The following is a 16,966-nucleotide window of genomic DNA, read 5'->3' on the forward strand; positions in this document are numbered from 1 at the left end:
GGGTGTGTCAGCTATCTGCTCCGTCCAAGTTTTTTCCCATTAATCTAGATTATGCCTTCCAGGTCATTCCTCTACATTTCTGATTTATGTCCCATAAAAGGTATTCATACAGCTTTTTTTCAGTTTTTTTTCCTTAGACTGTTTATTTTGTGAGTTCAAAGCAGCCCTAAAATTAAATTTCTTAGTTTGTTTAATAACATTGTGCTGCTAGTCTTTTTCTTTCTATTTTTTTTTTTTTTTTTTTAATATTCATTCAGCCTTTTTTCCTCTTACACCTTATTTTCCTAGAGTCCTTTGCAGTGCCGGCTGCGATGGGTGGCCTCCTGTCTCTGTCTCTGTCCTCCTGTAATGATGATATCACTCTCCCGAGCGCAGCCAAGCTGCAGCTGGTCACTGGGTGGACACCACATTTGAACGGAAAGGGTGGGGGCATCCACAGGGGAAGAGGGAGGGGGTGGTGGTGGGACTATACAGACATGGGATTGACTGAGAAGAAAAAAGAGAGAAGACATGGGTTTTGGGCTAAGAGATTTGGGGAGGGAGAGAGGAAGGGTGTTGTCATAGAGAGAGGAACAGATGAGGGGTGCTGGGTGTGCCCTCACCTTCTTTGATCACTGGTGTCAACATGTTGCAACGGAATTCAGTTTGTGTTTTTCTGTTTGGTTTGTAAACTGTACTAACCTGAAAGTCCAGTGGGAGGTTTTCCTTTACATCGAACCAAAAAAGACAAACAAAAAAGTTTCATAAATAAAGGGGATGTTGCAATTATGTACGTCTCCAGTTATTGCTAATTAGAACGTGTGTGTCTCCATGTGAAAATTAAGGCATCCTCGGGGTATTTTTTTGACTGTGGGTCGTAAACAAGAGCTGTGTCTTTCATAGCTTAGAGCAACACTTTCTGTACTAACTGAAGGGATCTATTGAGAATTCCAGCTACAGGATGTTGCAGAGGGTCGGACAGACAGCTGTGGTCTTATGTTCCTTTGAAGGGGTTGCAAAGAAAACACCCATAGAAGCAGATCTAGTGACAGTAAAGTTTCTATAATCAGCATGGTTAAGCACAGTAGAGTAAATTGCACTCTGGATGCCATGTAAAGGGGACACTTTCCTTAAAGAACCTGAAGAGTCATCAAGCAAGTTGTCACCGCTGTTTAGTGATTTTCTTTTCTTTTCACTCACTATCACCTGTATCTTCTGACCTTTGCTGAGAAGTGTATTAATGCAGTGCAGCTGCATGTTTCTGCTCATCACTTTGCCACAACAAAGAGCGAACGAAAGTCAGGATTAGTAATTTGTCAAAGTGCACGGGTGCTATGTGAGGCTCATTTTAATACGCAAAACCAAACTGAAATCGATAGCGCATAATTCCGAGAGTTTTGAGCAGCGCACATAATGATGAGATGATGGGCTCAAATAGTTCTCAGAAACCGAGTCCTAACACCTCAGCTCCACCAGCAAACGCACAGTGTTGTTGCTTTTTCTCACATGTGTTGTTTGTGTGTTTGTGTTTGTAGCATCAGAGAACGATCTGCAGAACAAGCGCCTGAAGTTGGACTATGAAGAAATCACTCCGTGTCTGAAGGAGGTCACGCTGGTGTGGGAGAAAATGCTAGGAACTCCCGGGAGGGCAAAAGTCAAATTTGACGCCGAGACCATACATACTGCAGTTGCACAAGGTACATACTTGGCTCCACAAACACATGCTCTATATCAGTTCCTCCTGTAAATGTTTATTCTTCTTAAAATCAGCAGAGATTTTCAAATATTGACCAAACCTTAACGCACAAAGCTCCAAAAACTGTAACTTATCTTCATAACTGTTTTTTAAAATGTGGCAAAAGCAAGGTGACTGAATTCCACGAGGCATTCTACTCACTGTTTTTGGGCACAGTGAACTCGGTGTCTATTCCCTTTGACATTTTTATCTCTGGTGCGTGTCTCTAATCATCAGGCCTTTTTGTTCTGTCCATTTTCTAGTATCAGCATGTTCTGCAGCGTGGACAGGAAGGTTATCTACTGTGCACACGGCCTCGAACAACGAGTCCAACACACGTATTTACACACAGAAAGGTCACCATATAACAAATAGCAGTCTGAGAACCTGGTGAATTAGGGATACAAGCTGGATAATCCATCTGAGAGGAAGCTGAGAGTAAATTTTACATGCAAGAAGCGGGCAAGCGGTGATTGAACGATGCTCGGGATATTAGTAGATTAAAATTATGATGGAGACAACTTCTGTTACTAAGTTCTACAGGCATGTACAAATAGTTAATAACTCAAGAAGGGTAGAAATCCCTTTGGACATGGCGGACGCGTTTCACTCAACATGGTAGCGTTCTGTCCCACGTTTGTCCTCATCACCCTCTCCTTCCTTTATCGTTGTCTGGCAGGTGTCCCAAGGCAACACAGAGGAGAGATCTGGAAGTTTCTCGCCGAACAGTACCGGTTAACACAGACAGTCCCTTCCCGGCCCCCTTCTAATCACACTCCATACAAAGAGCTGCTGAAACAACTCACCTCACAGCAACATGCCATCCTCATCGACCTGGGTAATGCATCCACGGTTAACATGCAGGGTTAAACTGCGTGTGGGTTATCTAAATGTGCCTGGTACATTCGCTTTCCCATGTCGTCAATGTCACAAAAGTGATTTTTAACAATGTGTATATTTTACGAATCGCAGTCTAATTCAAAACAGTAAATAAATAAACACATTTTATGTCATCAGTTAAGTCTAATAACTTTAGTCTAATTGCAGTCGTTGTATGCATAAAATGCCTACACACTTTCTTTTACAGCCAAATGTAAGTTGGTTGTTTCTTTAAATAATATATTTTCTCTAAATGCTATGTATGCCACAAACACTGCCAACGCATTATTAATCCCATTTGAACCCCTGATTACCACTGGTGATCGTTGGCCTGCAGGCTGCCTGTTGAAGAACCTGTAATTTAAAAACAAAAAAACTCGTGAGCTAAACTTGATTCATTGCCTTTTTTTCTGTTCTTATTTATGCTGTTTTGCAACGTTTGGATGACTCCCTGACAGTCACACTTAGACCACTTGCAGATTCACACTGGCAGTTTCCTCATGACCTTGGACTGATCCTTTAACATTGAAGCCCAATCAGGAGCATCGTTTGTGTTTTTGTGTTTAGACAGTCAGTGTCGAGTTCTACTGGAATGACCCAGAGGCGTCTCAGGTTGAACGTGCAGCAAAACTGTCAAAAGTGTGTATCACAGATTTTCCCCTTCAGGTGTTCAGAATGAGACTTTCGAAGAGTGAGCCAAACATAACAGGAGCAAGCTGAACGACTATAAGGAGAATGCCTTTAATGGTTTAAGAGCCATATTTACTTAGAAAGTAAAGTGTTTGATTCTTTGTCGTCATACCCTATACATCTATAACCTTTAATATAGGTGCAACAGCTGATTGTGAGCACGGGAGCCTCTCTAATCCTTTTGTTTGGCGCTTCAGTCAGCATGCATGCCAAGCATAATCACTACTTTGTAGCTACAGTGCATAAAGTAAAAGAAAACATAAGATTTTAGTAGAACTGTTGCTTTTAAATAATCAATTTGTCAGTCTCTTTGTGTGACGTGTGTGATGTTTATAAATTCACGTAGCCAAACACCTCATTGTTCCCACTGGTTTATGGTCATTCTTTGACAAGTACTGTGAAAAATGTAAATTTCCTTCTGCGTGATACCAAGAAGTCAAACGTACATAGCAAACGCCACATAAACTGCATATATTCTTTTGTATTTGTCAAACCTCATTTTAACACTTTCTCCCTTAAATGCTCCCAACACCTCCCACCCAAAAACCCACATACACTCACTACCTACACCCCACCCATATAACACCCACATATATATACATAGACACATCCACCCACAGATCTGTCCCTGTAGTGCTTCCCCTCCCTCAGTTTTTGCTTTTGACCCTGTGTTTTTCATGTTATTTACTCTACATCTAATAGGGCAGGGACAGCTGTAACGGCGTGCACATACAAACTGGTGGTTTGCATACATGGTCTAATATAAAGGTGTTATATGCAGTGTGATAAACACAGTGTTTGTCACACTGAAGCTACAAAAATAAGAATGCAGGTAGAAGATTTATGGCAGCTCAAGGCTATTTCCTTCACATAAACAAGCAAAAGAGGAATTTATTTATTTTTTTGGTTAGAATGTAGGTGCGTAACACATTGCATTCCCACACCTTTTATGTAGCAGAATAGACACACTTTCCTCCAGGCAGGGGAGGGAGTCAGGACATTATGTTCACCAGCTTAAATCCCCCACGCACATTCCTTTAATATACACTCACACGGTTTTCATTCGGTTCTCTAAAACCTCACATCACTAACTGTAAATCAAGTCCTCAGTCCCCTGACACACACCTGCCAATTACTAGTCTGTCCTTCCTTAGAGTGCTTTTTTGTTTTGTTTTTAAATGGAGCGCATTCCTTATTGTCATTTTTGAAACATACACGTCCAATCCACTAATACACGTTAAGCCTCTGAAGCACGGGGATCGGTTCTCTTTAAAAAGCTGCATTCATCTGTGCGCTTCTCAAGAACCTGTTTGTAAGCGTGTTTGCTCCAAAAGAGTACGTGCATGCAGCTGCACCGAGCTCCTTTTTAACGTCAACAGCAAAGTGAGAAGTTCTGCATCCACAGCGAAGATCAGCAGTGTATATGCTTTGTTCAAAAACATGGACACACCCAGATGCTGCTGAATAGAATAGAGCGAATTAAAATAAACCATGAGAAGAAAATGTTACACTTCTAAAGCTGTGTCAGTGTTGTTTTCGACTGCGTATCTGGTGCATTAGTTTGAAATAATATTTAATGCAAACTACGGACGTTGCTGAGAGATAATATGCCGCTCCGCTCTTCTCTTCCAGGTCGTACTTTTCCCACACATCCATATTTCCAAGCCCAGCTGGGGGCAGGACAGCTGTCTCTCTATAATATCCTGAAAGCCTACTCACTGCTTGACCCTGAGGTATCATTGAATTCTGTTTTTGCTTTATTTCTGCCTTTCTCCTCTTTCATTCTGCATGTTTCTTTTGATATTCAGTGGAAAAAAGGAAGAAAAAAAAGCCAGCTGTTACCTGTCTTTTAGACTTGAGAGAGTTTCCCTCCCCTGTGTTGTCGGCATCAAGTTTGTGGTTGTCGTTTTTGTAGGTGGGATACTGCCAGGGCCTGTCCTTCATCGCTGGAGTGCTGCTTTTACACATGGGGGAAGAAGACGCCTTCGACATGCTCAAATTTCTAATGTACGATGCTGGGCTCCGCAAACAGTACAGGCCTGACATGATTATCCTGCAGGTACAGTGTTCACCCACACAATATTCTCTTGTCAGTGTCCCCAAACAACTTAATCTACATTATGTTTCCCTTTCTTAAATACTTGAATCACATGAGCAAAGCCCTCCAGTTCCAGTGGTTACGTAGTTGAGTAATGTCACTAACTCACATTTTCTGGAATTTGATGCTTCTTATTCCCCTTTTTTTGTTTTTAGATGACACGTCTGCTTACGTTTTCGTTTTCAAACAAAAACAGTGAATTAATGGCCTCTAGAGCGTTGGTGAGGTTGAGACATGGTCTTAGTGCTTGGCATTGGAATTTAGTTGCATTAGTACTCGCCACACAGTTGGTAAATAGTGCTCGTGTTACAGATAACTACGTCATTGGTTTTGAATTCCAGTGTGGGATTGAATTTCATCTTTTGATAGAACTAGAACCAAAAGAGCTACATACTATGGTTAAATGCTAAACAACCTTGTTATCATGCTAAACATCATGTGTTTTGTTCCTGAATTCAAGCGCAGGTCACGTAACAATAAAAAGCTTGTGAGCTAATCCAGGGAGTCCAACACCAGTCCAACATGCGGCATACTCCACAATAATATTGCACAGGACTGTTGCTTTTTCTCAAGCTTCAAACTATGAATATGAACGAAGTGCTGTTACGATCTTGGTGCTCGTGATCCTTAATCAATAAATTCAAAAGGTCCTTGACGGCTTTCCACTTTGTGAACGTTATACACACCTTTTGTGAACAATCCCTCATTTTACTTTGCTGCTAGAATGAAAGTGAACAAAACCAGATAATAACTCATCAATCATTTTGTGGTTTTTGAGGTCAAAACGAGAAATTCTATATTGTCAAAGCAAATATGATGACGGGATGAGGCAGGTTGTCTGCTGTGGTGACCCCAAGAGGGGAGCAGCTGAAAGAATTCCTGGCGAGTCTGGTTCTTCCACACAAACTGTGCCAAATCTGCTGTTAATCAAAGTGATTACAAGCTTTTACGGCAGCACCATGTGGCTCTTTGTGACCAATTTCACTCAGCGGCAACCAGCAGCTACTCACCAGCTGGTTGAGGTAGACACATTTTTCCCTTGTGGTCTGTGGTGGCCACAGGATCACTATGTTCTAGGTCTGTGTGACTGATTTCATAGTATTTGCAAGGAACCTCATGTAACTGGTTGCATCCTCATTTTCATCCAGGAATAGTGGTTGCCAAGCAGTCAACAACTGGCCTTTATGGCTGAGGCCTAACCTGAAAGTTCTGTGAGGTGCTTAAAAGTTTTTCCCATCCTTGTGTACAAACACTCATATGGCTAACCCCGATCATAAATAACGTGAAATTTAATTAAAGATGGTTTTAAAAATAAACTGTGTTGTTCTCTTTGAGTGTTAAGTGACGATAATACACAGTGAGGCAGCAGCATACACTTAAATGACATCTGCATAATCCAGCACTGGTAAAAAGGCCATTTTCCATAGTGTACCCTGACTAGTTTAAGAGTCACTGTTGTCAGCATTTCAGTTTAACATTAATCTAATCAAAACTTATTTCTTATACCACTTTAAATGAGGCACCTTCGGTAAACTTGGTGTGGATGTGATCTACCACGGATAACGTTGGAGTTGCTCTGTAGAAAGACAAATTGATATGACCTCACCGCAGCACTTTGTATGAGGGAGTTAGGAAAGTATTCACATTTAGTGCAATACTCTATACTTTGCTATGGTGAATGAACGGAGTGGCTCATTAATGATAAGTGAAAAATTGCTTAAAAAATAATTGTCATACCACACAGGAAGCCCTCGTTTTACCCTCCAAGGAGGTGACCTCATAATAAGGTGTCGTGTAATTGGTCCATTCTTAAACTTGTGTTTGCGTCGTAAACTTAAGGGGAAAAAAATCTTTCCATTTTTTACCAAGACGTTTGTCTTCCTGAATACTCTCTATTAAAATCCTACAAATGTTCATGTATAACAGATCCAGTTTTTAAAGCATGTGTGAAATAATAAAAGCCCCTCATACAAAGTCATGTTACACCTTTACAACGAAGTGCTGTTGCTCCTCTCAGATCCAGATGTACCAGCTGTCGCGGCTGCTTCATGACTATCACAGGGATCTTTACAGCCACTTGGAGCAGCAGGAGATCGGGCCCAGCTTATATGCCACCCCCTGGTTCCTCACGGTCTTCGCCTCACACTTTCCCCTCGGGTTTGTGGCCAGAGTTTTTGGTAAGCTTTGAAGGCTTTCTATTTCTGCACAGTGGATTTGGTGGGTCGCCGCCTTGTTTCTTCTTCCTGATAGAAGCACAGCAGTATTGACGCATGACAGGAAAAAGGATGACGGGGCGTTTACAGTGATGTTTAGTTATCTCTACTCCCTAGGTATCTCATCTAATTAGATCTTGAACCCAAAATGCTGAAAGGAAATTGTCAGAGCTAAATGAAATTTTAGTAACTGATTGAAGATAAGTAGTACTATAATCCTGAAAGTTTGGTGAAGGAGTTGGGGAGGGACTTCAGGCAAAGTAAAGGATTCAGTTGAGTCATGTGCACACTGAGACTCAGTTACAGTTACTGTTTATCTGTTAAGTGACCTTTTCCTCATTTGTGTAAATGCCATCACGCCCACAGAGGGTATATGTTTTCTGGAGTTGCCTTTCTCTCTACCTCATTCCTTCCGCACTTTTGTTTTCACGCCTAATTTCTTACATAGTACTCAGTCATTGAACCAGACTCACTGGCTCCTTGTGCTCATCTGAGCATAACACTTCATTTGTGTGTGTGTTGACGTGCACGAGCGTGCGTGTGTTGCGCTTAGCGGCCATCACATTTGCACTGTCAGGTTTTTGATATCATCTGTGGGGCCCACACCTCTGCTGCCATTCCTTAATCTTCTGTATGATCTCATGCAATCCTGCCTAACCCTTACCACACCCTGATGTATTCACAGTATACACACACAAATGCTCTCTGGCTCTGCAGATTCACAATGGCCTACATTTATGTTTGCTTAAACGTTTTCTGCTGACGTCAAATCATTGTTCCCATTAATGAGCCTTTAAGTTGCCATTAAACAGGGTAAGCTCTGCTGTCAGCACATGTCAGTATTGATTTTTACAATATGTAATTTAAGAGTGCCGTCACGCTAGAGCCTTTTTTAGCCTCCTTTCCCTGTGTTTTCTGGGTTTTTTCCCCGCTTGCCTCTGTAACTTATCCTTCCTTTTTGTCCTCTGTCAGATATGGTGTTTCTGCAGGGGTCAGAGGTCATCTTCAAGGTGGCCTTAAGCCTGCTGGGGAGCCACAAGCCTCTGATCCTGCAGCACGATAGCTTGGAGTCTATTGTGGATTTCATCAAGACCATGCTACCCAACCTGGGCCTTGTACAGATGGAGAAAACCATCAACCAGGTTAGACAAGGAGACAAAGTTGTTTAGTAATGTGTAACTACTCATTTTAACTAGGGCTGCTCGATTATGGCAAAAATGATAATCGCGATTATTTTCACTGAAATTGAGATCTCGATTATTTGACGATATTTATTTAACAATAACAATGTATTGAATAATGACTTTAAAAAATAATATAAAATAGTGTGCAAATACTGATAACAGTGCAAATGTTTGCAATATAAAAAATAAATGAAAAATGTAAACATCTATGTTTAGTGAACTTTGCAGTGTTGCTCTGTGGTGCAGCTACGACACTGTAGCAAAGTTTACACACTATGTCTACTTGATCCACGTCTGACTCCGCGAACCCACAATGTTTCCACACCACTGAAGTTTTCTTTACCTCTCTTTTCAACCAACGGCAGTCACTCTCCTCTCCAAATAACTTCTGCTTAGCTTTCCGAGCTTCCCTCGGGTCCTCTTAATTGTTGTGACACGTGTTCGAAATGCAGAGAGGTGCGCTCGATTTGCCACACGGAGCAGCGCGAGAGTAAAGCACGAGGGAGGGGCTAATAATCGGCTCAGTCATTTTTAATGATCGTTGAAAGCCCAGATCGTAATCGTGATTAAAATTCGATTAATTGAGCAGCCCTAATTTTAACACTGGAGTACAGAAATCTATTTTTTTTTTTTTTTTTTTTTTTTTATCAGTGTGATCTTATGTATTGAGTTTTGGGAGCTATAGAAAGGTTGTGAGCCATCGTCCTATTGACAGGGTTTTAATAGTTTTGCGATTTTATTAGTTTTTATTTTTATTTAGTTTTGACTTCAGATTTTCAATTTTATATCAGTTTTAATTAGTTTTTACCAATTGTTTGCTAGTTTAGTTTTTATTTTATTTGAAAATCCTTAGTTTCAGTTTAGTTTTGATTAGTTTCAGTTATAGTTTTAGTTGTGTTTGCAATAATTAAGTGTAACAAAATCCCAGTTTCATCATATCAGTCATGCTCTTCTGCTTATCCTTGGGTATGTTGCTATTCCAGCTACCATACCCTGCACCCTGGACAGGTCGCCTGCCTGTCGCAGGGCTAACATGCAGAGACAGACAACTCACATTCCCAGCTATGGGTTCTTTAAATAAATAAATAAATAAAGGCAGATGAACAACCATTGATACCAGGCAACTATAAAATGTATATCTTGGCCCCAATAAGACTATTAACTCTTGCAGCACCGGGTGTTCATAATTTTGGTTCATATGAATTGATAAACTTTTTGAAGGCAATTGACTCACACAGTTATGTAGATATCTCCGTCCTGTTGTCTCGGGATGCATCACGCTGCCTTGCCTGGGGTTAGCTTCTGTTTCTGGGGATGAGGGTTGAGTGTGCTCCCTTACCTTCTCAAGGTAAGCTAGGTTAGCCTTCTTGTGTGAGCTTTTCAAGTGCACTTTAAGGTTTGTGGGATTTTTTTCCCTTTAGAAATGCCCCTCATAATTTGTCTCTTTCCACTACAAGACACTTGCTTCATCCAAAACACAGTCATGTTCAAAGTAATCCCAAATTTGACTCTGGCGCTTTCTCCCGACTTTTCCTGACATGATTCTGCGCGTGGACGGAGCAGCAACACAGACGACTCGACTAACGTACTGCCACCTGCTGGCATAATGAGACAGCAAGAGAAAAATCTGGAAACTAAACTTATTTTCACCCTTGACTATTGTATGACACGCACACATCAATGAAAACTAAACACATTTTTGCTATAAATTCAGGTAATTTTAGTTAGTTTTGTGAACACTCATTACAGTTTTAGTTAGTTTTCCTTTTTTTGTTTTTATTTTTGTTTCCGTTAACGAAAATGTTTTTTCACTTCTAGTTTTCGTTATTTCGTTAGTTTTCATTAACGATAATAACCTTGCCTATTGAGATAATTGAGTCATTGCTGAACAATTGGTCTGGCGTGATTTTTAATTTTCATGTTTGAAACAAAACTAACAACTAGTTGGATGTAGGACAGTGAGAAAGACTTTCTCTATGAATTCCTAAAGAAATATCTGTTCACAATGTACGTGTGTACTTTCATTTTAAAGAGCGAGTGATGCATAACTATTCTAGATAAATGTTAGTCAGCGGTAAAAAGTAACTTCTTTTTTTTTCCCCAGTGTTTTCTATCAGACTCTTGATATTTGGTCTTTTCTATGGTTGAAAATAGGGCTGGGCTATATCATACCGTTCACGGTAATACTGGCGCATGCGCAGTGCCTTTGTTTACATACGCACATGGCGGCGACGCAGAATGAGAAGAGCGAAAGTTGATCGTTAAATGAAACGGATGAACCAGAATTGGTTTGTAAAAATGCTGCAACTTCAGTGGTGTGGAACTGGTTTAGCTTTCGTCCATCAGATACACAACAAAGCACTATTTTTGGTAGTGCATGCTAGCGGGCCGTCGTTATTACCGTGTTTTTTGGAAAATCAATCCTTTGATTTTTCTGAAAATCGACAGTGCCCCTTATAATCCCGTGTGCCTTATGTATGAATTCTGGTTGTGTTTACTGACCTGGAAACAATTTTATGTCGTACACGGCGCTCGAAAATCGGTCAAATGTTTCAGTACGACTTTGCTAAGCTACGAACCCACACCGCTTGATGGATTGTCGGAGCATTACGGCTATCGTAGGAAGGAGCCTCGCGGAGTGATACGTACTGCGCTTCAACATAATAGTACCCTATTATGTGTATAACCTCTTTTTAAGTTTTGTGGATACATGGTTATGCTGAGGATATGTTGGCCAATTTCCACTGGAAATGCCTTTAGGTTAAACTGTCAGCAAGGATTTTGCATTTGCACTGTTAAATTTTTATATAACTTTAATGCACATAAAAAAAACAGCTGCTTGTTCATGGTTGTTTTTTTGTTTTTTGTTTTTTTGCACTAATAAAGTTGAGGAGTTGTAAAGTATTTTGTCTAGTGTCAGTTATATCGTTAGTTATATTGTTATCACAAATTTTCAAATGTATATCGTGATAAATATTTTTGGTCATATCGCCATGCTCTAGTTGAAAATGCAGAAACGCTGATTCTACAACAGCCGGTGTGACAAAAATATTGATCTTTTGCACAATTTGATGCCTTTATAACACAAACATTCTATTTAAAATGATCTGAACTTCGTATGTGAAAACAGAGGAACGCCTGTTACTTCCTGTGGGACCTAATGCTACAGATTTTTGCAGCTTTCAGTTTTCTTTCTAAGATCTATATTTGACATATGGCAAAAATCAGCTCGTCTTCAATCCAAAGTTTTAACAGATAAAACTTTGGATTGAGGAGGTGGAGAAGATTTATGTAATAAAAAAACGTTTTCATTTATCTCCATAATTCTCCTCGTAACATCTTTGATCCGTTGCTCATACCGAGGCTGCTGGCTTGTGGCTGGCTCTGAGCTCTGGATAGCTTTAGCTTTAGCCAGTTTGCCTTTGTTTGTCTTTGAAATGTCCTCCATGTTCAGCTGTGAGGTTTGTTATAAAAAATTTCCTGGTGGTCCTCCTGCAGTTTATTTTGGCGACTTTGTGCCTTTACTCACGCTCATACCAGACATCGTTCACACGATAACCAGCACCGAGCTCATCAGATTAGCTGTTGTAAAACTGGACGTTCTTTTCTTGTCTGTTGTTGCTCTAAATGAGCTCACGAAACTATTAAAACATTTTTACTAAGTTCACGGAACAGATGTTTCATTTTGAGATCTGGTTTTACAACTCGCAGCAGTTAAAGGAGACAGTTTAATGGCTTCACAATGAGACAAAGGAGAATGATATCCTGCTTGAGTGACAGAGGCTATCAGGGCCAGCCACACCCTGCCTTTACAACAGTGATGAGAGCAGCTGATGGGTGGAGTGTGTGTGTGTGAAGTTATGCAAATTTTACCTCATGCGTCACCATTTGGAAAAATACCACGTCAGTAAGATGGGCCTCTCACGCTGATCAACTCGAGTGGGTAAAATCTCATAGTCTTGGTCAGGTTTCACTTTTTAGTGTAATTTATGGTTGCCATGAGAAAATGTTAACCATTAAGGTGCGCGGTAATGTGGCTGTCAGCTATCACTAGGGATGGGTATCGTTTAGGTTTTATCCGATACCGGTGCCAAACCAGTACTTTTGAAATGGTGCCGGTGCTCAAACGGTGCTCAAACCGGTGCTTAAAGAATGGAGAACACAAAATTGGTCCAAAAACCTCTCATGTTCAGCAGTTTTTTTTGTAAAAAGATAACAATGTTAGCCTTTTCTGCAGCTATGGGGCATATATGGTATCACTCTTGGCTGGAAGCAGTGCTTAATCAATGGAAAAAACACAAACTTTGTCCAAAAACCTCTCATGTTTAACTGTTTCCCACTTTTTCTTTGGTCATTTTAGCCTTTTTGGCCAGGGTGAAGGGAGTATCTTCCATCAAACAAGAAGACAGCCACATGTAGCTATGATGATGTTTGCTAGTTCACCTTACATGCATTAATGTAATAACGTGGTTAGCCTACTCAACGTAAATTACACACGAACAACATTAAGCTACTCACGCAGAGAAGAACGGCTGCTGCTGCTGCATCATTATCCTCATCATTTCTGCTACACTGACAGGGCTAGGGGCCAGGACTCTATTCTTCGGGTTTTTGGGGGATGTTGCTAACTCCGGGTCCGATAACAGGCAACCCACGCACAGTACATGCGCTCGGTGTGAGCTCTTGCAGCAAGCTATCAAATACGGCGCATTTCTCGGCTTTTAAAAAAAACGCTATGCGTCGCCAGGTGTTTCATCGGATTTGAGGTGTTACCTCCTTTGACAGTATCACAGTATCAGCTTAAAGCACTTGTTGCTGCTGAGTTTGCATCTTTTGCTGTGAAGTACAGCCAGACTTTTGACCGCTTTGCCTTGGACATTTTAATCTGTAGCTCTGCTCTAAAAGAACGCACGTACCTGGGCCCGCCTACTATCCTCGGAAACGTAAAATGATTGGCTAGAATCTAAAGTGTATCACAGCTTAGGAAAAAAAAAGCACCGAAATAAAGCACCGAAATGTGCGCTGCTTTTCGGTCTGGTTACTACCGTTTATGTCAGAACCGATACCGGTACCCATCCCTAGCTATCACAGATGACACAGAGCTAATAACTCATGGTAAGCTATACTTTAGAAGGTACGCGCTTATCTTATAATTTCTATGAGATGGCAAACTGCTTACTTGCCGGTACTTTCCCTCCAGTGCCACTTTTTCATATCGGATTATGTATATGTTACATGTGTTATGACTCACAGTTTCATCTGAGAAAAAAAAAAGAAAAGTGGGAGTGAACATACTGGATGTGTGGAGACTCCAGGTCAGTTCATTGTTTTGTAATGCCGAAATGTGAAAAATTCTTTGGTCTGGACAACAGCAGCCTGCTCAGTGTGTGTAATGTGTTGACATTGTAGAGTAAACATCCCCAGTTTCACACGAGGCTTTGTTCCTAGTTTTGACCACCATTGCTGTGAGTAATGATAACGTAATTTTGCTGAGAAACACAAAGTGCCCTCAGTGAAATAAAGGGAATACACGTGAGCAAAAGACTATTTTTTTAATTTAAATATATAGATATATATGAGAAATCTCAGTTAATGAGCAGCTCTAAACCGAATGTGTTTGAAGTCTTGTTGAATTGTGTGATTGTGCGGCTGCTTTTGTTTACTGCCTCCAAATGTTGTCTTTGGTGAGAACAATTAGGAATAACGACCGAGCTGCAATAATGAGAGCCGAGTTATAAACAGCAGTGCTAAACTTGTGGAGTACTTTGAGTTTCCATTATTACTCAGTTAAATAGTTACAAAGCCAAAGCAAGAGTTTTAGATCAATCAAATCAGTAAAAATAACAATTAAACCCACTTTTAACCTGGTCATATTCCTTTTATATCCTCCTCACATACATTCTTTTATAATGGTATGACACGATGGAAACACGATTCTCCTGTTTGCAAGCAGTTCAAATGTTCACCCAGCTGAGAGTTATTAAATGCCTCTGCTTCAGGTTTGTGAGATGGATGTGTCCAAGCAGCTCCAAGCCTATGAGGTGGAGTACCACGTGTTGCAGGATGAGCTGCTGGACACGCCCCCGACCCTCAACCAGCACCAGCGAGCTGCGCAGCTGGAGAGGACCAATCAGAGCCTGCGACAGCAGAACCTCGACCTGCTCGAGGAGCTCCAGGTACACACACACACGCACGCTTGCACAAAAGAAGAAAAGCTGCCTTTGCCCGTTCTTTGTTCCATTAGGTCACCGCTCCCTCGCTGTTCTCACCCAGGTGTCCCACGCTCGAGTGTGCAACCTGGAGAGTCGAGTGGAGGCTTTGGCCCAGGCAGAGGGGCAGCTGAAGGAGCAGGTTTCTGCACTGGAGGAGGAGAAGAAGCAGCTGCTGAACACCATCACACACCTCCAGGGCCTCCTCTCCAACCTCGGGATAAACGCCAACCCCGACGGACAGGCGCTGCCTTCACTGTCCGTCTGACAGACAGTCACAGCAGCATCAAAGCTGGAGGGCAGAGAGCAGCACGATAGCAGGACTGTGGACTCGCTGCTTCACCTGCTGGCGAGGGTTGATTAATGAGTCTCTGCCTCGATCCTGCCGCCTCTGGAATGTTTTAATAATAATGATGATGATGATGATAAGAGGACAGATGAAATAGTGGCAGAAATGGGATTGAGGTTGAAGGATAGTACTCTCTTCCTGTGCTCTAATAAATAAACATAAATAATCCCCAAAGATGGCGCTGACTGTACCGCCGGGCCTCGGCTGTTAAAATACTTTTGCACCTGTGTGTGTGTGTGTTTGTGTGTGTGTGTTTGTGTGTGTGATAAATGGAGTTTGTTTGTGTTTTTGGATGCAGCAAAAAATGTACAGCAAGCTTGTAGAACAAAGACTCCACTCTGCAGTATTCAGAGCACTGTTACAAATATCACATTAATTAAGAAACACAAGTTCCTCCCAAAGAAAATGAGATTGTAAGAAGGAGGTGAGATGAAGGGATGGGTGAAGAAATAAACGGCAGCAAAATGTTTTGGGGGGGGTTTGAAATGCAAAGGTTAAATATAACATCGGCTAAATGATGATGATGGTGCTCATATTCTGAGATCAGGGGTGAACTATTTTTGATTCTTCCTAGGCTTTCCTGGCCCTGCGCAATTTGAACTTGAACTTCATTTAAGTTACAGCAGCTTCCAGGAAAAGCAACACAATAAATCCAGTTCATTTCACATCCTGTTGTTTCACCTTTAAACACATGTCAATTCATCTGCATTGATGGGAAAAATCTGATATCTTAGCCGTGCCGCTCCAGCGAGGGGAAGTCCACACATTTACTGAGGAGCTACTCAAAATTACGGCAAAAGACGCTAACTTTAAAGAGGAAAACTTCTGCTGTTGAGACAATCTGTCACCCGTAAATCATTTACTGTATGCAACACACTGAATTCTTCAGCCCGAGCTGCAGCTTGGTGTGCCTGTACGTGAGTGTTTGAATGTCACTGCGTGTCAATGTTCTCACTGATTGCAACAAACCTGTCGGTTTACACTGTAAAGATATTTTTCTTTTACCCCTGACTCTCTTTGCACATGTTCTGTTTTACTATGATTATTGCTACTCTGTACTTTAAAATACATTTCATATTCTTCCAGCACGTCTGAAGCCAGCTTTCTTTGTGCGTGTGTGTGTGAGTGAGTGTGTTGCACTCCAGACCAACATGTGTCGGATGTATAGATTCTTCCACCTCCTGTCTAAACATGTCAGTCATTTTTGAATACCAATATAAGGTTTCCAGTACATAGACGTGCGCTGTACACCGTACTTAAAACACAGACGTATTTGTTAACAGGAACTCCTCCTGAGGTTGGAGAAGCGGCGTGTTCGGGCAAGTTGTGACCCTGTTAGTTTGCATATAGTGTGAGAGTGGGTACATGAAACAGGAAAGCCAAAAAAAACACCAACAGCAAGACCCCAGACAAGACAGAAAACGGAATTTCTGCAAAATATTTTGTAGTGCGTGTACATGCATGCTTAGTTTTTGTTTTGTTTTTTGCCCTCTGTGATTGGGTTGTTCTGTTAGTCAAGCAGAATGCAAGAGGACTATACGATTTCACCGAGAGATCTTTTTCTCCTTCCATTCCTAAACCTGTTCACGGGCCTCTCCAAGCATGTCTTAATCAGCCACCCAGTCGGGTT

General features: G+C 41.3%; 1 protein-coding gene across 6 annotated transcripts in view; it reads left to right on the plus strand.

Moving 5' to 3' along the window:
* The window catches only part of tbc1d1 (TBC1 (tre-2/USP6, BUB2, cdc16) domain family, member 1), a 53,902-nt gene extending 37,481 nt beyond the window's left edge, over positions 1 to 16,421 (plus strand). For all 6 annotated transcript variants that reach the window (XM_026170923.1, XM_026170922.1, XM_026170924.1 and 3 more), the window contains 8 exons: positions 1,515 to 1,676; positions 2,394 to 2,552; positions 4,916 to 5,016; positions 5,199 to 5,342; positions 7,399 to 7,558; positions 8,567 to 8,736; positions 14,778 to 14,954; positions 15,052 to 16,421. In XM_026170923.1, coding sequence (XP_026026708.1) covers positions 1,515 to 1,676; positions 2,394 to 2,552; positions 4,916 to 5,016; positions 5,199 to 5,342; positions 7,399 to 7,558; positions 8,567 to 8,736; positions 14,778 to 14,954; positions 15,052 to 15,255 — 1,277 coding nt within the window. In that variant the 3' untranslated portion in view covers positions 15,256 to 16,421. The remainder of the gene's footprint in view (positions 1 to 1,514; positions 1,677 to 2,393; positions 2,553 to 4,915; positions 5,017 to 5,198; positions 5,343 to 7,398; positions 7,559 to 8,566; positions 8,737 to 14,777; positions 14,955 to 15,051) is intronic.
* The last annotated feature ends 545 nt before the right edge of the window (positions 16,422 to 16,966 follow it).

The sequence above is a fragment of the Astatotilapia calliptera genome, chromosome 6 (genome assembly GCF_900246225.1).
Source record: "Astatotilapia calliptera chromosome 6, fAstCal1.2, whole genome shotgun sequence".
In the NCBI taxonomy this organism is placed as follows: Eukaryota; Metazoa; Chordata; class Actinopteri; order Cichliformes; family Cichlidae; genus Astatotilapia; species Astatotilapia calliptera.